At 40.5% G+C, this 24,347-nt stretch overlaps 3 protein-coding genes across 8 annotated transcripts; 2 read left to right on the top strand and 1 right to left on the bottom strand.

Annotated features, from left to right (window-relative positions):
* Positions 1–6,356: 6,356 nt before the first annotated feature.
* On the top strand, positions 6,357–8,918 carry LOC133924961 (uncharacterized). Of its 6 annotated transcripts, none has more exons than XM_062370726.1 (4): positions 6,357–6,805; positions 7,456–7,493; positions 7,595–7,671; positions 8,030–8,918. In XM_062370726.1, exons 1-4 carry the CDS (start codon positions 6,448–6,450, stop codon positions 8,058–8,060), a joined length of 504 nt encoding a protein of 167 aa, XP_062226710.1. In that variant the 5' UTR covers positions 6,357–6,447; the 3' UTR covers positions 8,061–8,918. The 6 variants fall into 6 exon arrangements, 2 of the variants coding, with proteins under 2 accessions (XP_062226710.1, XP_062226711.1); XM_062370727.1 differs by lacking the exon at positions 8,030–8,918 and adding an exon at positions 7,768–7,982 and having other exon boundaries at positions 6,358–6,805; XR_009910868.1 differs by having other exon boundaries at positions 6,357–7,130; positions 7,456–7,671.
* An 8,210-nt stretch (positions 8,919–17,128) lies between these two features.
* On the top strand, positions 17,129–17,845 carry LOC133925611 (protein FAR1-RELATED SEQUENCE 5-like). Its single transcript, XM_062371479.1, has one exon. The coding sequence runs from the start codon at positions 17,129–17,131 to the stop codon at positions 17,843–17,845; it is 717 nt and encodes a 238-aa protein (XP_062227463.1).
* Positions 17,846–21,367: 3,522 nt separating this feature from the next.
* On the bottom strand, positions 21,368–22,717 carry LOC133925610 (protein bfr2-like). Its single transcript, XM_062371478.1, has one exon. It carries the CDS (start codon positions 22,715–22,717, stop codon positions 21,368–21,370), a length of 1,350 nt encoding a protein of 449 aa, XP_062227462.1.
* Positions 22,718–24,347: the final 1,630 nt, after the last annotated feature.

Below are 24,347 nucleotides of genomic sequence, written 5' to 3'. Positions count from 1 at the left end.
AAGAAAAAAGTGTTTGACGTGACGTGGCCAAAAGACTTGACGTGATGTTCGGCCGGCTGATTTCGGAAACTCAGGTGCCGAATACGGCATGTTCGCTGTATTCGGCACCTCAGTTGCTGAATACGGGGAGATTTCGGCAACTGAGGTGCCGAATACGGTGAACAGTGCCGTATTCGGCACTTGAGTTGCCGAAAGCTGTGGGGCTGGGGTGTTTTCGGAATTTGAGTTACCGAAAGCCAATTTTCGGATTTTGAGTTACCGAATACGAGTGCTAGATTTACAAATACGCCGACATGTTGTCTAATTTCACAAATACGGCCGTGTATGTTGTCTAAATTCCCAAATTGTCCCCGTTTGGTTTGGTCGGGACAAAGACGAAACTAGGCGAGAGAGTGGCTCCGCGTTCGCGTCCCCGTCCCTTAAATTTTTTTTAACGAACCGGCAAAAATGTTACCCGTTGTATTAATTAGAATGAGTTACCTGACAGGTTAAAAAAATTTGAAAAGCTAAAATAAAAAAAATAGGACGGAAAAGTGGCCCTTCCACTCCCCTTACAATAGGCCTACTCTCGCCAAACGAGGCACTCGAGGTGCGAGGTTGAGAAATCAAATGAAAATGTGTCTTAATTTATTTATGATGAGTAATTGATAATGTTTATGTTGAGTTGAGTTTAATTTTTATGAGCATGTCTATGTATTACAATACATGATTATGATTATGACTAATTGATTTTGAAGAGAAATGGGAGTTGACGTTTTCTATTTCTGAGTCAGGAAAAATGTATACACCGGATGATCCGGTGTTGGAGAAATTGTACACGCCGGATGATTCGGTGTTTAGAAGAAAATCACGTTGGAGGATTTTGACTCAGAAGAGAAAATCGATGATCTCATTGGATGGCCTGGTGTTAAGGAGGTGTGAACACCAGACTATTTTCCAGGAGATGTGTTTCGTGATGCCAAAATGAAGTTGAATGCCGGATGGTCCGGTGATGAGCAGATAAGAGCACTGGACTATTTTACAGGAGGAGAAGTTATTCAGATGAATGACTTTGTACATACTAGATGATCCGGTGCCTGATGGTGTGCACACCGGATGTTTCACCGGAGTATTTTCCAGGAGATGGTGCAAAATGGTTGTCTAATTTGATTGCATACACTAGATGATCCGGTGATTGACGTTTGTGTACACCAGAGGTTTCACCGAAGCTTTTTTCAGGAGATTGTCTCTCCGCTCAGTGAAGAAAGGATTTCCATACACCGGATGGTCCGGTGCTTAGAAGGAGTGTATACTGGATCATTCGGTGTTCACGTTTTCTGTGTGATGAGCTTTTCAACAGAGATTTGTGATTTTGACTAATTGGAGATGAAATTGGAGAAATATGTGTGCTTGTCTTATGATGTGCAGGTGATGTATATAACTTGACGGTCAACAGCAGGATAATCGAGGCTAAGCCGGGTGCTTGGTGCCGGACGATCAAGGAGGCCGAGCAGAATCAAAGATGATCCTAGCTGTACACGTGGAGGACAAATAAGGCATGAGATGGTGGATGAAGACAGCGTGTTGATAAAGTTAAACGAAAGGGATGCTAGTGCAAATGACAAGGCGGCCCGAGGGATTAGAAGCAGGAGAGACTTGCTGGCGGTTGAGATCGCAAGACGGAGTACACACGTCGACATTGGGTGGCTTATTTAAGGTGTAAACAAGTGACTGTGAGTTACGCTTTGAGAAGCGTGCGAGGCGGTTTCGCGGTTTGATCTCAAAACCGCGGGAAAGTGTGAAATGCACGTGACATCATTGCGAAGTTTGCGTCGAGACGAAGCTAAGTTATGAAAGCGCTATGGCCGTTCGATGGTTGCAAGCTTTTTGTTGTGTCTATTTTTTTAATCTAAGTGAATTAAGTTGTAAGTTTTTTGTGGCTATGATTTTTAGAATTGATTTTTATGAAATATAGAGTTCATATTCATCTATAAGAGTCATGTTTTCTTCGAAGATTTTTATTGTATTTTATTTCTCTCAGTTTTGTTACTTTCACGTATTGATTTGATATACGTTGGATAAAAAAAATTAAGATATACCATTCAAAAATTTGATAAAATTTCTATTCACTTCTTTCTAATCATCTTTCTCGATTCTACTGAGGTGACACGCGCCCGCAAATGTCCAGATGGTGGCGTCAGCCTTTATTAGCTGTCCCCTGAATTCGGACCCGATGGACGCGCCAAAGTGAATGAAAGGCAGCCGCGATGCCGACGACGGATGTGCATCGCTCTGTCTCTCTCCTCTGTTGCTTCCCAGATGCGTGCCGCGTCAGCAGGTCCGTCACGGATCTCAAAGCTGGCGAAACGAAGCTGCTTCGTCCCCGTCATTTTCTAAGTTTTTTTATTTTTATATTTTTAACATAAAAATTTATTTAAATATACTTTGAATAAAAAATTTTATAAAAATAAGCACCTACCATCTTCTCGTAGAGGATTAGTCTCTTACCACCCCTGAAAGAGCGGTAATCAGTCACCCACACCTTACCGCCTCTCACAGCGGTAACCCCCGTGCATGAACAATACCCGGCGAACAGTACTCCGAATTTCAATTTATCTCTTACTTTATCTATTCAAAATAGTAATATTCTGTTACTAAAAAATCCTAAAACTTTTTGTATGTATTTCATAATTCATATGCAACCCATTTTAATTGAATTTATCCAAAAATCATGTGTATAATTTAAACTAAAAATCTCCAAAAAAGACTACTTATATAACTTCTAATAATTGTTAGTGCTCAGATAAATTTCTAAAAATCTGTTAAAATTCACTAATATTCTTCTTATGTGATGTGATAATTTCTAAAATTATTTTCAGCACTAGGTTTATATATGTTTGAATTCAAATTAAGTTAAAAGAAGAATATCATATGAAATTATAAAAATACATATAAATGGTGTATTACAAATGAAATCACTTTTTTACCACATAATATAGGGCTGAAAATAATTTTAAAAATTATCACATCACATAAGAAGAATATTAGTGAATTTTACTAGATTTTTAGAAATTTATTTGAGGCACTAACAATTGTTAGAAATTATAAAAGTAGCCTTTTTTGAGAATTTTAGTTTAAATTTTACACATGATTTTTGGGTAAATTCAATTAAAATGGGTTGCATATGGATTATGGAACACGTAAAAAAAGTTTTAGGATTTTTTAGCAACAAAACATCACTATTTTGAATAGATAAGGTAGGAGAAAAATTAAAATTCGGAGTACTGTTCACCGTTACTGTTTATGCACGGGGGCTTACCTGCTACAGGCCTACCGGTGTAAGCTGTGCACCGATTGCTTACCGTTTTCTTTCTCAGTGAGTGGTAAGGGACTAGTCACTTTATAAGAGAGCGGTAAGTGTCTATTTTTATAATTTTTTTTATCAATGGTATATTTAAATAAATTTTTATATTAAAAAATATAAAAAAACTCGTCAGTTTCTCATGTAGGCGATTCGGAGTACTGTTCACCGGCACTGTTTATACACGGGGGCTTACCGGCTACCGACCTGCAGCTGTATGAGAAGTGGTAAGCTGAGCGGTAAGGGACTGACCGCTCTATGAGTGGACGGTAGGCGTTTATTTTTTAAATCGTTTTATTAATAGTATATTTAAATAAATTTTTATGTTAAAAAATATATATAAAAAAAACTCGTCATTTTCTCATGTGGGCGGCGAGGGCAGCCCAGCCGGCAGTCAGGGCACTGCGGCCTGGTGGCTCGGGGGCGAGCCGGTCCAAGCGGTCCAGGCGGGACGGCGTTCAGCGGGGCGGCCCAACTCGGGCAGGCGCGCGCGCGAGCGCTACGGCCCAAGTGACGGCCTGGTGGGCGAGCGGCCAGGCGCCGAGGAGGGGCAGGCGGCCCAGTGGCGCGCGCTCTGGAGCGCGTTGAGGCCCAAGGGGGCTCTGGAGGCAGGGGAGCGGCCCGTGTGCGCCATCTGGCAGGCCGAGACCGAGCGCGGCGAGGCAGAGGCGAGGGCCTGTTTGGCTGCTGGCCAAGCAGCAGCTCCAGCGTCCGATTTTGGACGCCTACGACTGGATGTGTTGTCTGGTGTCAGAGCTGTCTGCCAGGGCTCCAACCAAACACGCTCTTCATGTCGGACGTGATTTTACCGTGCCTGATTTGTTTCGGAGTCTACTGTTGCCACCGGCATATTAAAAGGAGTTGGGAATAGTACACCGAACAACAGTAGACAGAGAGGGAAAAGGAGAGGAAAATTAGAGTTTTATCTAGAGTTTCGTAGAAATTTTTTAGGAATGCTTTGAAATGCATCTTATGATCTTATCCATGTAATAAATACTAAGTTTCGTAAGTTTTTTTTCACGTTCATCGTTTTATCATTTCGTATTGATTTTTTATGGATCTTTTGATGGTTGTAATTTGTCTTGGTTTCATCGTTTCAAGACGTGTCCGGAACGCTGCAATTCGACTTCTTGGCTTGCCCCCAGCTCCCGGTTCAGATCAGATGGTTTGATGAGCTACCGGTTACGCCGAATGAGATAGACGCTAGTACTACTTTCTAACATCACAAGCTGCAGACTGCAACTGCATAGATAGATGTTGGTCAATAAGTAACAATCAGCCAGATTTGTATACAACTACTCAGGACGATCATCCTCGATCGTTTAACAGGTCATCAGGCACTGGGTTATAAGTAGCTGTCATGTGGTGCAAACACATAGGTGTTTGTGTTTCCCAGATCCAGGGGAGATAAATAGCCTTGAGTTCATCAGTACGTACGTAGAGGGAAGAAAGTGAGAGCCTCGCTAATCGCATGCATTTTGTGTTAAACTAGCAAGATAATCTACGCTAATAACTTGATTAGTCTCACCGTAATATTTTATCATGATAATATTTAATTAAAAAATAATCTATTTACCTTTTTTTAATGAGGTTAGTGTCAATTTAGTCAAAAACAAATAAAATTAGAAGAAGACATGAATTTATGTTAGAGGAAGAGAAAATTATTTATGGCTAGCGTATTTACTCAGCTAATTCTGTGTACTCGTTAGTTTATGTACTCACTTCGATTGTAAATTCACATTTATACGATTAATTAATAAATCTATTGGCTAGTAACTGAATTTATATAATATAATTGTATAGACATATCTTGATCATACAAAAACACAAACCATATTCTTCACCCGCTTGCCGTTGTGATCGCAAGCTGTCAGACCCAAGCCTAGCTCTTATCAGTTGCATTCTGTTTTGTTAATCCTTGGCTTTCTAGGTGTACTTTGCAGCTATCATAGGTCGCGGGTCCACCATATGTAATATGTGGTTGTGCCTTACTCTGCCATTTATCTAGCATCATTATCCCGTTCTACGCAACAAATTTATTATCATATTTTTTTAACTTCCTCAACGAAATAAGTCAAACGTAGCTACTCATCTCCTTATGGCTACAATTGCGAGGTACGCGACCCAAGCCTAACTCCAGTGTCCCTTGTTGACCATTTGTAGTCTGCAAATTGTGGCTTGCCTTGACACCTACATGACATCATGATCTTGTGCTATGCGGCAATAAATCTATTGATTAATTGTATTTTAAATGGACACTTCATTTAGGTATTTGATTTGTATAATAATTTATTTTTTTCTAAGACTATATTTGATATGGATATTTCTTTTTTCTATTTTAAACCTAATTTCAATTATTATTTATTTTATTTTATTTGGACTCTTTATTTAGATATTTTGCTTCTCAATCAGTACGGAAATCGATCCGCTATTTTTTCATAATTTTTAATTTAACTATTTATTAATAGTATTTGATATGAACTTTTTGTTTTAATCTAGACCGTTAGATGTTCATAACAATAAGTGATTTAGATCTTTTTTTTCCTGATTAATATGGTAATTTTATGACCTTAAGAACGAATGTGAATACTCATTTTAGCACTCAAATAATAAGGTAATAGATTGTTGCTATAGTACAACCGCCTCGCACCTAGCTAGGTATATCTACCGAAAGTGATGTGGTTTAGATCTTTTTTTTTCTAATTATGTGTTTTAACCAAAAAAAAAAGGGTCACAATCTGAAAGCAGATTCTCACAATCCATATTATACTACTAAATCTCACCATCACAATCTAATAGGAAAAAATTTCCATAAATTTCATAGACTAAACTAAATTCTCACAATTTAAAACTAGAACAAACATACCCCTAGTAATAACTTGTAGCCCATTTGGTTCGTCACTTTGCCTGAAATCACTTGGTTTTATTCACTCTGACGGGCCATCATGTTTGTCTACAAAGCTTGCTAAAAGATGTTTACTGAGAGGCACCAGTACTTTATCTGATTACGTATCAATACTATATACTATCCGTGGAGGAATCGGCGAGCTCTCGGCGTGCCTACCTACTGTAGCTCCTGTAGCGTCATTCATGATAGGTGGGTCCGGATGCCAGCGCCAGCTCCCATCTCGCGTGAGTCCAGAAAAGTCCAGCGTCTCCCTCCACGAACTCCAGCCATCGGCCGAAAAAATCGTCGCTTCCTCCTCCCACATTTCGCTCGCGTACTCGCACCGCCCGTGAGCTCCTCCATCGGATCCCCGCCTTCCCGAGCCACTTCCCACCCGGAGCTCCCGCGCGCCCGCCTTCCTCCACACCGGCCGAGCACCACCTCCACTCCGCCGACGAACTCCAGGCTGTGTTTTCTTTCTCTCACCAAAGCGCAGCGACAGCAGCTACAGCTCCTCCCCAAGCTCCATCTCTTGCTCAGATCCACAAAAGAAGAACCATCAGGAGCTCCTCCATCAGGTGCCGTTTCTCGGAACTCAATGAGCTCTCAGCTGTAGTTTTCTGTAGCACGCCAATCCCCTCCTCGTGTGAAGCCTAGAGAAACCAAGCGACTCCCTCGACGAACTCCAATCGCCGGTCCCGAAATTAGGCCAACTCCTTCCTCACTCACTTCTCCCGCCTGCTCCTCACCCCTCCACCTTCCCCAACCGTGGTTATTGAACATAGTCGAGAGAAAGATGCAGTGCCTGTTCGGCAACAATGGCTGCCTTTACCTCGATGCTTACGGTGGCATCGCCAACGTTTGTTGTGGGCACTGACCTCCTGATTGATTATGTAATTAGAGGTGATGATCCAAGCCATCGCTTATTAGTATGCCCCTGTTAGGTTGCTCTTTCCGTGGATTCTTATGCAATTGCAAAATGCAAGCTGTCATTGGAGGATGAGAACTCTATCAATTCATATTAACGCTATATATGCAGTATTTGCAAATTTCAAATGACATCTTTTACAATGTGCTACTTCATCGCAACTTCATAAAGCTGCCTTTTTTGCTTCCTGTAGTTTACATGCACACACCATATATAATATAAGCCTAGATATAATTCTGTAGATAAAATAATTTGATCTGCCATTGTTTCATACACATTTTCGTTCATGTTTCTATGTAGGGTGGATTTGTTTGATGCCAAGAACTGCTGCCCCTCAGGTGCTTGCTTACCTGTTTCCATAGCAAGGTTGACGATGGCATTAAAAGTGGTGAATTAATTGGCTGTATCTTTATTGCATTGCGAACATGTCCATGAAAAGCTTCGACTCCAACAATGTTGCCGTGCTCTCATCCACCACTGGCAGCCTCTCTTACCAGCTACTCCGTTTGTGCTAAGGTTTCCTACATTGTCAAACTATGCACCCTCTTATCATCCATAGAGCAAATCAAATGATATGTTTGCAGCATACTCATATATGATGCTTTTGTTTAGATAGGAGCTTGGCCGATCAGATGTGCGGGGATGTGGGGTTGATGCTTGGGGTTCCTGAACTTTGATTCATAGGAAGTGTAGAACCATCCGAATTACATATTCAATTATATGAAATGATGAGTTATGGACATTAAATTTAATTTTTTCAGTAAGTGGAGTGTATTTGGCAATACATTGCTTTGGAAATACTAGATGTGCAAGACTTTATGTCGTCTCATCCTTTCTGATTCCTCTTTTTTTTTTTGTTCTTTATTCTTTGTAGAACAAATATAGTTCTGTTGTTGCTTCCTTGAATGTTCAGAAGATGTATTGCTCATTAGGCATTCATTTCTTAGAAGTGTTAGGCAGGCAACAATATATTTTGCCATGTCCGCTAATGACACGGCAATCCTAAAATCAGAATATGCTCTTTTCGTGGACGTGTCCGGTTCAGAGCTAACCAATCCAGTCATCCACGTGAATCGTGTCCCGATAAGAATCCAAAGGAGCTCTTCATTGTAGGTATTTGTTATCGTCCTCCTCCTCGGATCATAAGTTTTATTTGTTTCGGGATTATAGTATGCTTTGCTGATGCAAGGTGGTGGGCACGCATCTCACATATATTTGAGCCTCTTTCAAGTTCTAAATATTGTGCATTGGTCAAATATTGCACTCTTGCTTTAATGATATGATAGGATGTTTTTTTCCAGCTGATATATTTCTTTGTGAGGTGCGAGTATTCAGTTTGTTTTTTTTTATGTTGTTTGTTAAACCAGATGAACATCTATATACGTCAAGATTTTTCATTTTGATTAAAATCGAAATCATGCAGTATGGTGCCCTGCCTTATAGCATGTAGGCAGATACTTGCCAAGGGATTAAAAAGGGCTCCAAGCCGCTGTAATGAAGCAAAATTATCTTTCATAGTTTAGATATGCCACATCGGGTTTCCTACAGAAAGATAACCCAGCTTGCATGGTTACTGTATGAACACTTATAGTGTTAAAGTTACTTATTACAGGAATTGCCCCTCCACCACAACATTTGAATGAGTGTGGCTATGAAAAAACCCAAAAAAGCCCATCTTATCCTTCAAATTGAAAACTACAAATCACACAATATTTCAGCATTATATTTATTTGATACGGGCGCAGTGAAACGCGCCATTCTGCCTAGTAATTATAAGGGAGCGACTAATGCACGGCCGTACATCATATAAGCTTCCTGTCCGCACACTAAAAAAAAGGAAAGGTTTCCTTTTTTGCTCCGCACGGAGCCCGCGAATGGCCCAACTCTTGCTTTCCCTCGCGCGGGAGCACGCCTGGCAATGGTGACCCACAAATCTTGCTTTCCCCCGTGCGGCATTGCGCTGCGCGCGAAGCGAGCGCTGGCAATGCTGGGCCCACAAAAAACGAGCGGAGGCACCTGAGACCTGTCACCTGACTTGCCCAAACAATAGCGCGCTTAGACCATCCCAACCATATTCCTTTTATTTTATTTCCTTTTTAATTCCTTTCCTCATTTTTATTCCTTTTATTTTCTCTCATATCCAACAGTTTCTCTTCAAGGAAAATCGCGAAGGAAAAGGAGAGAGAATCTCGTCCTGAAGAGAATAACTCTAGGAATCCCGTCGTGAAGGAAACCGTGAAGTTAAACTGTTAGAACGCTGAAGGGAACGAAAATTCTTTCACGACAAAATTTTGGTCCCCGAAGAGAAACCGTTGGGCTAGCCTTACCCCCACGCGCTGCCTCCAGTAGACCTGGACAACACGCGGAGGCACCGCTAGGGTTCCGGTGAAAAAGCAAAAAAAATCTCCATTAAAGTAGCATATGAAACTAAACAGATTTACCTAAAGATCAGGTATGCTTTGCTAGCTATGTTTTCCCATATTCTGTAATATGTGATCAGCTTTACATCATTTTTGCAACAAAAAAAAAAGGATGGAACACACACATTCTTCATCTGACACTAAAGTTTACATGGATTTCCCCTACAAAAATCTACATGTTTGTTTCCTGAAACAACATTTAGCATGTATGATCCAAATTATATCATAATTTGCCTGCACCAGGAAAAAAAAAAGAGCATACAAACTTGCTTTTCTGAATGTTTTCTTTTCTGAACCAAAGATCTTCATCCTCGCAAAAAAAAAAATTTGAATAGTCAAACGTGCTACATTCTTATTGTATCTGATGCTACTGACTATACAGATCTGCAAATTGAGGAAAAACAACATATAAGAATGAGATATCCCTGTTCCTATTTAATGTAAATTCCAAAACATATTTAATAGAAAGAGGAAAAAGTTTATGCTCAATAGAATATAGCTATTTTTGCTTCTCTAAACTGGTTAAACAATGTGAATGAACATATTATATCTGCATTTACAGATCATCAAAATAGCTTGTATCTATCTTGAAAAGCTTGTTTCTATCTTAAAAAATTGCTTCTTCTAAAATTTGTAAAATCCTGTCAGTTTTTTTCTGCATGTTTTACTTTACTGAATGAACATAATATAGTTTTGTGCATATTTGTTTCTCGGATGGTTAATGAACCTAAAAAAGAACAGAAATTGTACTTCCAAAAAAAGATATACCCTAGATTTGCTTCCTGATCTGGTTCGAGTGTCTTATAACCTGAAACAAAAAAAGAGTTATGTTAAACAAAGGTAACAAAATGTACTAAATCGATATTATGTAGAGTTTGTTGTTAAAATATGAATGATTTAAGAACATTTTTTATGCACAAATGTATACACATATAATGCATTGCTCCCCGGTCTGTATATGAATTCTCTAATGATACAATTTACATGTACTGCAAAACACAAAACATGATTTAGAGCTGATTCAGCATGCATGATTGTACTACGTAAAAAAAGCAAAAACCATGCATGATTTTCTTGCTTATGAAGATATGCACTACTGAAAAGCATTTATGTAGGTTTCAAAAGATGGATTTGAACTAGCTACCGCCTAACTTTGACTATGATTTCATCTCAAGACATACTGAAGATGCAATTAAGAGCAATCCAAAAAATTGCACTCAGCCTTCCCCTATCCAGCAAGACTCCTCAAGCATTTCTGATGTTATACTATCTTTGGAAGAAACACATTTACAAGATATTCAGCAAAAAAATGTTGATAACACACTGGTTACTTTAGGGGATATTGCTGATGTTAGACTATCTTTGGAAGAAACATATTTACAAGATATTCAGCAAGAAAATGCTGATAACATATTGGTTGTTTTAGGGGATATTGTTGCATATATTACTGGACAAGTTGATGTGCATGAAGAGGGTGAGGTGTGGTCTACGCCGCAAATCCCCTATACTGGGATGACATTTGGCAGTGTAGTAGAAGTAAGGGAATACTACAATGCATATGCTAAGAGAATTAGTTTCTCAATAAGGACAAATACCTCACGCAGATCAGGTATTACAAAAGTGCTGGAAAAAATCCAGTTTGTCTGCAACAAAGAAGGAAAAGGGAAGAAAAACAAAACTGATCAAAATATCGAGGAGCCTACAGATGATTCAGATGAAGATGATTCTGAACAAGATAATCTTGATCTATCGGATGAGCCAGCCATTAAACAGGGGGGAGACGTGGTGGCAAGAAAAGGAAAAGTGTAACGCCCCGGGTAATTATATTACCCGAAACTCCGTGTTTCCACTGTACTTGTCCCATGATCAGTAGCAAGTACACACGGTTACAACAGTGATATCACATCCATACATTTTACAAGGTGAATGTGTTTAATTGGATTAAATTTACAACATTATGATCAACTGGTCTACAATATAAAAGGATATGCAGCGGAAAAAAATACAACGAAATAGATTCAAATATCCAGCGGGTGTGTCGGCGGATGAACACCGCGAGCGGGGATCCTGAGGGACCCCCTTTTGAGATTCGGCCGGGAGGCTGGTCCTGGATCCACCTCGTGGGTGGGGTTAAGGCGAGTGTATGGGATTTAGGCGGGACGGATGGTCGTCGTTAGCTAGTAGTAACAAATGCACCAAGGATTTAGACAGGTTCGGGCCGCACGGAGGCGTAATATCCTACTCCTATGTGTCTAATGTGTTATTCATGCTCTTGGAATGCCTTTATCTGGATCTCTAGCGCTACAAGCTCTGTGTTGCAAGGAGCTGCTGTTCTAAGTCTTCAGACTATTACAAGGTGCTCTAGTTCTTCTCTTCTATGAAGTGCTCCCCCCTTTTATCTACGGGGGGAGGCCCTCCAGGGAGTGCCCAGAACGAGGGCATAAGTTCCCGTAAACAATAAATGAAAAACAACCATCATGGGTCTACAGTTGAAGTTACAGAGGATTGAAAATGCGCCCTTTGGAAGATCTCATCGGTCTTCATGTCCCAGCTGTAGCAGGCGCAGGGGCGCCCACCGGCCAGCCTTCTGAGCACACTCTCACGCCCGTCTGGTTGGAGTTGGTCTAACACGGTCTGATGCGATGGAGCGATGAGTGATAAGCCTCGAGCCTATCGAATATATCTTCATGCCGTCTTCCTTTATGGGCCCCGCGAGGGGACGCGCGATGGGACCCGACACATTAAATGTGCCCACGCCGTCCTACCAGGCGGTGACAGGAACTGACGTATTCAGTACGACAGGCGTGGGAGAGAGTGGTTGGATGTGACCGTACACGCCCCTCATTAAATGCAGCATCGGGCCTCCCACCGATCGACACCTCACCGTGGAGCTCTTGCGGGGTCCATTGGCAAGAGGCTTCTTAGGTCCTCGGGGAACTCTGGGTACTCGGTGACTAACTGTTCTTGGCTCCGAGCACCCCCTCCCAGACTTGGCTCTTCTCGGGTCCTCGGGGAATTCTGGGCACTCGGGGACCAGCTGTACTTGACCCCGAGCACTCCCTCCTGGAACTGGCGTTTCTCGGGTCCTCGGGGAACTCTGGGTACTCGGAGACCAGGTGTACTTGGCTCCGAGCACCTCCTCCCAGAACTATCTTCCGTCGGGTCCTCGGGGAACTCGGGGATCAACTGTTCTTGGCCCAGAGCACCCTCTCCCGGAACTGGCTTCCTTCGGGTCCTCGGGGAACTCGGGGTACTCGGGGACCAACTGTTCTTGGCCCCGAGCACCCCCTCCCTGAACTAGCTTCCGTCGGGTCCTCGGGGTACTCGGGGGCCAACTGTTCTCGGCCTCGAGCACCCTCTCCCGGACCAGAGAAGGCGCCACGTGGCACTGCGCTGTCCTGGCCTCAGGACTCGGGGACCCCCCGATCCCATATCGCCAACAGGGTGTGGCACAATCTCGCCCACAGGCAACCGACTGGGAGTTGAATCCTAGAAAGACCTGGTGACATCGTATCCATGATTCCCTGGTATTATTCTGAATAACCAACTTCAGGAGGTAAGCTATATGTATTGCAATGATACAATAAATGAAGGTTGAATTGAAGGATGGTCCACATGTATAGTTTTGTATAAATACAGTGACAATTTGAAAAGTACACATAATAATAGATTCGTAACGTAATTTAAAGAGCATAAAATAAATAACAAAGCAAATAAGTGAACAACAATAGCTTCATGTCTACCACAGATCATGAAGATCGTTTCTCCATCTAGACATACACAAAACTCACACTAGTGCCTACAAGTGAAACCCGACATCCCAAAACAAATAATCTAAACCATGCAGCCTTTCCTAAGGGGCTCTTGACCGCGAGCTCGGCTATTCGAATAGATTTATTACTCTGCAGAGTTTGTACACTTTACCCGCACGACATGAACTTCCCTTTGGTGGTACTCGTCGATACCGTACACTCTACACGTTGGGTGTACATAGGGCGTCATGACAAAGCCATTACACCGTTTAATCCTAACTCTTGCTCTTCCCGATTAATATTATTCCCTCCTTTACTTTTTAAACTAAGTACCCCAGAGGCGGTCTCACTAATCCAGAGGGTATTAATCGTTGTGTCGGCAAACTTTGATCCCACGCATATAGCCATGGGAGTCCCTTCGGATACACCCACCTCGTGGATTACCCGCACATACACACCAAACTCCTAAGAAGCAAGGGTAGAATTATCCGGATTAATAAGCTAGGGCCGTCATCCATACCGGCACATATGGTTGTACTGATCCTTTAGTTCTGGGTACAAGGTACTGGTCCTCATACAACACGAGCAGGTCTCCACCTATACATTCTTCTGTGAGACGACGCTCACCTTCTGACACACATTGACATAAACCTGCCCGAATCTGGACAACAACTCAAGTTTCTCAAAACGACTTAACTATTTTTAACAAATCTTTTCATATCCCAAGTGATAGTGTGATAACCAAATAAATTACCGTAGACAACAGAGCTAAGTATTTCTATCGCACCTTAGTCCGGTTCTACCCAAGTGACATTATCATGTCAATCCACAGCCTAGAGCAACAATGGTAAGGTTAACAAGTTCAAAGAGAGTTGACATATTGATTCAATTAGGTCATGACTACTATCCCAATCATCAGTTTTATAAAATATATACGCATGCATAATAAATTTTCATAATCAATACATAAAATAAATTTGAACAATGGATCCAAAATGATCCAGAGATTGCTTGCCTCTCACCTTTGTCATATTTCCGCTCTTTATCATTCAATTCGTCGTCGTTCGCACTCATGAACACGCCAAACACTCGATCGATAAACACCGAAAGATGCAAATAAATTCATCCAAGAAAATCCACAGCAATGAACACAAAATATTCTGCATAAAAATAAAGAACATTATTTTAGATGAATTTTGCAATAAGAATCGTGTTAATCGTAGTATGAGTGAAATGTATTTTTATTGTGTAAGGTTACACCAACAAAGATTTTTAGAAGTGGTCACACCCCTAAATTATTTTTATTAATTCATGTACAATTTTTAGAAGTTAACAATATGAGACCAAAACATGTGCTAAAACAATGGCCAAACTCATCTAACATGCTGTACAAAATTTTTCCTATAAAATACTCTATTTATAAATATCATTAGAATTGGATTCACAAATTTTAGACATTCCAAGATTAAATGATGAGTTAAACAAGATTGAGCACATTTAAATCATCACAAACTTACTTTGCAATTTTCCTGAGCACTTGCATTTTTATACTTTAGTTATTGACAAGATAAAGCTAATAAAAGTGGTTTCACATTTTTAGGATATTGTATTAATTACCTGTGATTTAAGTAAGCTGAAACATATTTAATTAATTAATTACTTGTCAGAAAGTATTGTATGTGTTCTAACATTTTTAACATGTAGTGTACGACAAAACAAAACTAATAAACTTAGTTTCATATTTTTCTGAGTGGTATTTATTTTACTACGAATTATACAAGTGTTAGTCATTTTGATCAAACGATGAACAGTAGTCAGAGGCCAGACCGGAGCAGCGGTACTCGCTGGAGGCGTCGGCGGCGGCGGTTCCGGCGGTGGCTCGGGCAGTGGAGGGTACCAAGACGTTCAGTGTGCCATGGGGATCCTTGCGAAGTGACACGCACGGCTCGGAGGTGGTCGGAGCAAGCTCGACGGCGGCAATGGTGACGGCAGCGCACGGCGTGAAGTCTGCATGAAGCATGCAGGTCAGTGCACTCGTGTGTAGTTGTTTGGGTTATCAAATGGATACATGAGCGTGCATAGATGCTCCTGGGGTGCACTAAACTCGAGGGTCTACTGGAAGCTCACCAAGTCAGGAGATCGACGGCGACAGAGCTCATGGACGGCGATGGCGGTCCTCCCAGATCTCCGGCCTTCGGTGTACGCCATGTAAAACGGGTGGCTCGGCGAACATCAGTAGGGTACATGGCTCGACAGGACGTCGCAGATCCGAGTCGTGGAGCGCCTCGGCTCGGGTTGCAAACGACGGTGCACACCGGCGCGGCTGCGCGCGCGTGAGCACGGACTGGAGGGCGCGGGCGCAAGCTCCATCTCGAGCTCGGTCTGAACCGGGGTAGGGAGATGGTGGCGGCTTGCTTCGGCCGACGGTTGATGGTGTCAGAGAGATATTGCTCGCGGCAGCAGCAATGGCCGAAGTTTGGAATGATGAGATGACAGCCGGGTGCTCGGCGACGGGCGGCACAGCACAGACGGCGGCGCGCAGCAGGACGATGCGGCAGCGTGGCGTCGCGAGACTTCAGCGCGATGCAGCAGAGGATGAAGAATCGTGGCGGCGGCGCGCATCGGTGGTGAGGAGCAGCGTGTGGTAGAGAGAGAGGGAGATGGGAGGCATTGTCATTGCTGGCTTTGGATGGAAGAGGCTGCTGCTGCTCTCTGTGCTGTGCTCTCAGTGAAGACCACGCAAGGAGAGAGAGAGAGCAGTGAGAGAGAGAAGAGTGCAACAAACAACAGGAGGGAGGAGATAGAACTGAGAGAGCAGTGAGGAAGAGCTGCTCGAGAGGGAGATGAAGTGCTGCTGTGAATGGAAAAGGAGGAGCAGAGAGGGAGCTCCTGCTGTTGCTGCTTGTATGCACGAGCGTGAGGGGATGAGCCAAGACACAGAGGAGATAAGAACGAGGAGGACAAGAGCATGGGAAGCGGCATGGTCACGGTCCTTGGTTGAGACGAGCATAGGAGGGGAAGAGAGCAAGGCGTGACGCTCGTCCTTGGCTGACGGCGAGCTCAGGAGCGGTATGGCGAGGAGAACATAGCCGAAGCTTCCCGAGCGTGGCTGTTGGTTGATTTGAGCTGGGCCAAAAGAGAGGAAATGGGCTAGGAAGAGAGAATGTGGCCCTAAAGTACGCATCTATTTTTTTAATTAAGAATACTTTGATTTTCGAAATCTATTTAGATGGGCTCTAAAATTTCTACCAAAAATTATCAAAATACTACAGACCATAAAGTGTATCCAATTAAATTTTTATAACTTTTGGCTAAGCCGAATTTTCTCAGAATTCAAAACAAGATGCTATGCATAAAGAAACATAATTTTTGATGCACAGAAAAACTTAAGAAAATAAAAGAAAGAAAATCTCATAAATACATTAACACCAAACAAATCAACCATCACAGATTGAACACACCAAATGAATTCTGAAAGAATCAAATGTATACTCCTAAATTTTTAAAGAAACTCGATCTCTTAGAAATTAAACTTGTAGTCTCGTATTAACAACGATTAATTATCTCAAAAACTACAGCTTATGATTTTGGGATGTTACAAAAAGGGAGAAAATGAAGTATACGCAATGCAAAGCGAGGATGACTGCGAAGCTAATTGGTGTTAGGTGGCATGTAATTTATTTCATAGCTGAGCACAATCATCCACTCGTTACGAAGCCCTCACTAACAAAATGGCTTAGATCACACAAAGGCATATCTAAGGAAGAAAAAGATTTCATCACTATGCTGCATGGCTGCAACATGAGCACATGGGGCATTATGCAGCTAATGGATGAGTTCTATGGCTCTGTAAAACTAGTACCATACGTAGGTAAAGATGTGAGTAACTTCCGGTCCACACTCCGTACCATTGAAAAGTACAAAAATATGCAAGAAACACTAGACTACTTTGAAGAGTTGAAAGTGCAAGATGACCCTGATTTCTTCTACAAGTTCAAGTTGGACAGTGATTATAAGATTCAGAACCTATTCTGGGTGGATGGGTCAGCAAGGAAGGCGTATGAGGCATATGGTGACTGTGTTTCATTCGATACGACATACATGACTAATATGTATGACATGCCCTTTGCTCCCTTTATTGGAATAAATAGACATGCTCAATCGTTCCAGCTAGGATGCGCATTCCTAAGGGATGAGAAGATAGGTAGCTTTGTTTGGCTTTTCAAAGCATTCCTGGAAGCGATGAAAGGCATGGCTCCCCTGAATATAATAACAGATCAAGATGGGGCTATGAGGCGGGCAATTGAGCTTGTCTTCCCTAATACAAATCATCGAAACTGCCGGTGGCACATAATAGATAAAGCTTCTGGAACAATTGGTCCATACCTTTCATCTAATCAAGAATTGAAGGATGAGTTTACAGACTGTATTAACTACAGTGTAACACCTGAAGAATTTGAGGCGAAATGGGTTGCTATGATTAATAAGCATGACCTGGGCGACAGCCAGCATTTTTAGCATTTGTATAGCATCAGGAAGAGTTTTGTTCAAGCATACTATATGCATTGTTTCTATCCTTTCCTCCAATCAACTCAGAGAAGTGAAGGCTTTAATGCAATGTTGAAGAGATATGTGAATCCAAACTTATCAATACTGTTATTTGTGAAACAGTATGAGAAAATTCAGCAAAAGTGCCTTGTTGCTCAGGATGGACAGGACTTTAGACTGATGATAATGAACGGCACACATGGTCAAAGTACCCTATTGAGAAACATGCTTCAACTGTGTACACAAAAGGTATTTTCTATAAATTCTCAAAGGAATTTGAAAAGACTGCAGAATATGATGTGCAGCAGCATGAAGTGCCCTACTGATACAAGCTACTACCGAATGACAAATTTCCTGAAGACTATAGGACTAGATCATATATTGTGACAGTAATTGAAGAAGAAACAAGTTACTATTATGAGTGCAACAAGTTTGATAAGGATGTGATAAATTGCTACCACATCATGAAGATTTTGATCAGATTTGGTGTGAAGACCCTGCCTGAAAGATACATACTGAAAAGATGGACATAACAAGCAATTCCTGTTGATATAGATATGTCTGCTGATGCAAATATTTCTGTTGATATTGCTGCTAGTGGTATGTCTTTGCAAAACAAGAAAACACTGAGATTCAGCAACCTTGTTTCTGCACTTGCAAAATTTGCACGCGAAGGTTCAAATTCAGATGATGCTCATGCTATTGTTACTAAGCACATCGAAATGATGCAATCTGAACTTGAAGATCTAAAGAAGAGGAAGAAGATAAATGTTGTTTCTAGCAATGAATTTGTTGTTGCAAATGCATCTCAGCCTCTTTCTAATGCAGTTATGACAACTTCACCTCCTGGTCATGGCACTGCAGCTACTATGTCTACTCCTAACCCAAATGTGCTGCTTCTACAGATTTTCAAGATGCTTCATATCCTAGTAGTTCAAGATTAGTAAGGAATCCGTCAAGATCAGTAACTAAAGGGAGGAAGAAGTCAAAAAGTTTGTCTAACTGGAAGAATGTGCAACCAAAGAGAAAGAACAAATGCAGCATTTGTCACTCTGAGAATCACAATGCTGCAAAATGTCCTGGTAAAATAACAAAAAGAATTCCGAGAAAGGAGATGCAGCTATTCACATGACAGTAGTATGTTTCGTTTAGGTTTATGGCAGAAGGAATGTATGCAGTGGAGTTTGCTTAAAAGTTTGTGTTAATCTGCTTTGTGCAGAGTAGTAAACTGCTTTTTATTAAAAAGGTCGTGTTAATTTATTTTTTCAGACTAGTAAACTGCTTTTGTTTAGGATTATGGCAGGAGGAATGTATGCAGTGGAGTTTGCTTAAAAGTTTGTGTTAATCTGCTTTGTGCGGAGTAGTAAACTGCTTTCTGCAGACTAGTAAAGTGCTTTTATTAGAGGATTATGTTACTTCTTTTTGATTGAAATGTTGTGTTAATTTGCTTACAAGGTTTGGTTGATCTGCTTTATGCAGGCTAATAATATGTTTTTTGCAAACTAGTAAAAACACTTTCTGCTGTAATTGCTTAGCCAATACCCTTCCCTTAGCAACTACGGGACTTTCGACTTAAAGGGAGAGCATTAATGTGATATGATATTAGCCTAGTTACTTGCACTACGACACAATAATACTTGTATATATAATCAATTTTGCTTTCTTAACAAGTAAATATATTTTCAGAGTCAACTAAGATTTCAGCAGAGGGTAGGAAAAAGAAGATAGATGTTACCTAAATGATGTTGAGCTTCGTCTTCCATCGCGTCATGTTTTTAGGGTGACTCAACCAATTGTATGTCAGTAGTTTGGCATATCCTTTTCCTTGAATGTGGGTAGCTTATGACCGTCTCAGTGTTCACAATGCATAAGCAAGTGAAAACCGTAGTCATATCTGTGAAAAAAAAAATCTTTACACATTGCCAATGAAAAAATCAAACAAAGTTGCAAATAGCATTATAATAACTTACATATTGCTTTGCAATGGGACCTCGATGTCTATTAGCCCATAGTTATCTATCTTCTTCTTCGATTGTGGATAATATGTGATCCAGAGATGCTTGATTGCAGATACCAAAGTACTGCAGCAGCTTTTCAGCTTGTTATCATGTAGGGACCTCATTCAGTCAAGTACCTCAAAACACAACAATGATAAGTTACTTGTGCTGAATATGAATAGAAGACCTTATTGAGAATGAACATAATGACTTTAGAAAGTACCTCAAACCGTTGTTCCCGTAAGTTCAAGGATAATAGAAAGTAGTGCCCAATTTCTTCGTGAAGACCCTCAACCTCCCACATTTGAAGTACAGGGAACATTACCTAGAAAAAAAAATGGAGAAAAACATATTGTGTTTTAAAAAATGCCAAAAAATGTGAGGAAAAAAGAAAAAGAGTGAAAAAAGTAAGAAAGAATGTTACCAATTTAGATCTGTCAAGATGGGTCAAGCCTCTCATGAATGCCCTCTTGACATCCCCATGATCCATTTCGCCTTTCAGGAGTCGATGCTGCACATAAAAAAGAATACATGGGGAATTTAAAACATTTAGAAAACCATGTTGTGTCTTTTCCTAGGGATGTACAGAGGCAAAAAAAAAAAAGAATACTCACTGCAACCCTTAGTGGCAGTACATGTTTAGCAGACCTCATATTATCAGATTCGTTCAACAGATGAATCCTGATTTCAGCTACAATGTTGATTAACTTCCCCCTGGTCTGACTGACTTTGAGAGATGATTTAGGGTGACCCAAAAGTCCCATACATTGATTATAATATCGCTGCATGAACATTAGAAAAAAGAAGAAGAAGAAAGGTTTATACAAAATTGCAACTATTCATGTTGAACAACTGATAAAAAATTTAGAGAATAAATTCATGTAAAATAGCAGTGCTTAACTTAGTGAAAAAGACCATAACAATTAACATTAAAGTTGGTTGTCTATCAAAGCCAACTTTTGTAATCATATCATGCTGTGGTTGAAAATTCCTTATCACCCACCTAGTAAGGTCAGATGCTCAAGACACATGGACCAAAATACTTATTAGGTGTATAGATTTGCTTATGAACATGGAACAACTTGCTTTCAGTTTATTGTCGATTTGCTCATTGATTGAAATTTCCAAAAAGGTTGCTTCGACTTATATAGATTTGCTGACAAGCATGAAAAACTTGCTTCTCCAAATTGCCTGCATTTGCTTGCAGATAGACAACAAAAATGCATCTCCAAGTTACTATTTGCTTTTTCGAACCCATTAAAATTGCTTACAGTTACTAACAAAATTGCTTTTATACACCTAGTAAAATAGAAAGAAAGTATATGTGGAGCTCCCAGCAAGGTAAATTACTTTTATACACATGGTAAATTACTTTTTATGCTAAAAAAAAGAAGAAAGGCTTATACAAAATTACAACTATTCATGCTGAACAGCTGATAAAAACAACAGGATATGAAAAAAGAATGATGATGAATAAGCAATAGAAAAATACATACTATGTCTCATTGGAACTTTGGCTTGACCTTGTAGTCCTTCCAGTGGCTCTGCACACCGCGTTGTACACCATGCAAACAACCTTACTGCATTTAAAGTTGTTCTTATTATCGTAGTCGATAAATAGAGACCTCATTGTAGCTGGGATCTTCAGAAGCCTTCTGGGGGTAGGTTCAAATGCTAGTGTACCAGATGTACTTGGTGTAGTAGCAGGTTCAAGATTGGTTGTTGCTGGGGTTTTTTCTCCAATTTCATCAGTTTGAACTACTGCAATGCTTTGCATAGTTGCTGCAGCTTCATCTTGTTTGTATGTGATCCCTGCAGGAAGCAAGTTTGCAACATTCTTTTCTTCTATATGCCTTCTTGCATCTTCTTCCATTTTCTGTAGCATTTCCTCAGGTATGTTTGCAAATGAATCATCTGAATCCTCCTTGTTACTGATTTCAAATTGTGGTGCTGTGTCTTTCTTAGCTATTGTATCATGTACAGTGATATTCCTTAGGCCTTCTTTAGCCTGAATCAAATCAACCTTTGTTTGCTCTAAATTTTTTTCTTCATACTCAATCCCATCAGAGTTAATATCAATGAACTTCATGATGTTACATTCTGGTGCCGGGAAATCCCAAGAATTGCTCCTAGCAATAGGTGGTGTAACATCTTTTGTCTCTAGGACATCATCTATTGATTTGCTCTTCTTTAAAATGAAGTTTTCATTCTTCACACTATCTGCTGGGACAAGTAGCCTTAACCTCTCCCTCTTCAATTTCTTCCAACGCTTCTCACTACAATCATCTTGTTGAGCGCCTCTCTTCTTAGTGTTGCTATTTATTCCATGTTGCACATCTTCTAGATGCTCTGGTAACGGTAACTCTATGACTTTGTTGTTGGCCAATTCTCCAACTCCTTGTTCCTCATGAATAGCAGCTGTTCCAGATGCTTTCTGCTCCCTATCTAGTTCACATTGTCCTTTCTCCACGCCTCTGTCCTTCCTTAGCCGCCTAACCAGAGGTGTTTCCTTTTCCTCCATGTCTTCCTCAATCTGTATTTCATCATCATGCCTATCTTGTTTTTGTTCTTCCTTGTCATGACCTCTCAGATTCTGCTCTTCAGATTCTGCATGCGCAACGGACTCATTGTTGCACTCCTTCTCACTCGACTCATCATCATATTTGCCTAAGTCCTCCTCCTCATCACCTGCACATGCTTCATTTTCGCTCTCTGAACCTTGATCCTCCTCATCCTCATCTTCGCTGGAGTCATAATGTATTTCCTCTCCTTCTTCGTCCTCATAGTCTTCATCTTCATCATCGTCGTATTCATCTTCATCATCGTCTTCATCTTTTTTGCTCATCCTCCTCCGCTTGGATTTTCTTTGCCTTGGTTGATCATGGTACACAGAAGATTAGTGTTCCCCCATGATTTCAGATACCTCTCCTAAAAAGTTGTCCATCATTTCTGTGATGCCAATGCATACTTTGCTGACAGCTTCAGAGAGCTTCCTCTTTTTCTGCATTGAATTCATGTAAAATAGCAGTGCTTATCTTAGTGAAAAATGCATTGAGAATTAACATTAAAGAACCTGGGGATTAACATTAACTTAGTCAAAAAAAAAGAACTTGAGAATTAACATGGAACAACTTGCTTTCAGTTTATTGTCGATTTGCTCATTGATTGAAATTTCCAAAAAGGTTGTTTCGACTTATATAGAATTTGCTGACAAGTATGAAAAACTTGCTTTCTCCAAATTGTCTGCATTTGCTTGTAGATAGATAACAAAAATACTTCTCCAAGTTACTAAAATTGCTTTTTCAAACCCATTAAAATTGCTTACAGTTACTAACAAAATTGCTTTTGTACACCTGGTTAATAGGAAAGAAAGTATAGGTGCAACTCGCAGCAAAGGTAAATTGCTTTTACAGTTAGTAACAAAAATTGCTGGATGCAAAATTGGAGTAGCAATTTTTTAACTGGAGACAAAATTTCATTCTGATTTGCCTATCATTGGATATGTAGCTTTGATGCAATACTTTTAGTACCCTATTTATGGCCGTTGTAAAGTTGGTGTAGCTTGAGAATTAACATTAAAGTGCTTGAGAGGACAAATTGAAATGATTTTAATTAAAAAAGTGCATAGCAAGAATATGGAACATACCTCAGTTGATAAGCCTGGAGTGACCTTAGATGAAACAAAGCTTTCAATATCATCCATATGTCCCAGCAATGACTCCTGGACAACTGAGTGACATGAACTTTTAAGATGAATAAAAAGGAGACAAAACAACATGAAAGAAAGTGAGATTTTGTGAACCCCTCTTGCAGGATAAAAACTTGTACATATTAAATCTGAACTGAAAAAAAAGATATGAGAATAAAGTTCACGCACTCTTAAGCTTCCAAATGACCCATTTCTATTTTTGTCAAGCTTGATGACTTTATCGATGATTGTCCTCTTCCATGCCCCAATTCTTAGAATGCAATCAGGAATTTCATATCCGTCAATGTCCAAAGAGTCCAGATACAGCGGTTGTACATATAAAAAGAAATAAAAAAAATCACAAGCTTGCTCAGTATCATAAGCCATGTCCTTAGGTAATCTTGATCAGCATTTTTGTTAGTTTTCAATCTCTTCACTATTGAACTAATCTTCGGTGCATTCTCAGTATCATATTTCTCATGTATAAAGTTGATGGCTTTTACATTGAAGTCATACAACACCTTGTCTTCCTTCTTTGGCAAGCCAAGAATCCTATGAACTGATTCAGCTGTGACACATGCTCGCTCGATTTAGCATTGAAATTCCTTATCACCCACTTGGTAAGGTCAGATGGTAGTGTACTTATCCCTATACTGAGCAACCCTCCGAAACCAACTTTTGTAATCATGTCGCGCTGTGCAGCTGATATGCATTTATACAGCTTAACCAATCTTGATGGTGAAGCTCTATTCCTAGCACCCTGAGTATGGGACATGACATCATTTAA

Source organism: Phragmites australis, chromosome 7 (genome assembly GCF_958298935.1).
Source record: "Phragmites australis chromosome 7, lpPhrAust1.1, whole genome shotgun sequence".
NCBI classification, from domain to species: domain Eukaryota; kingdom Viridiplantae; phylum Streptophyta; class Magnoliopsida; order Poales; family Poaceae; genus Phragmites; species Phragmites australis.
Note: the sequence above shows the minus strand (reverse complement) of the source record. Positions and strands in the feature narration are given on the sequence as shown.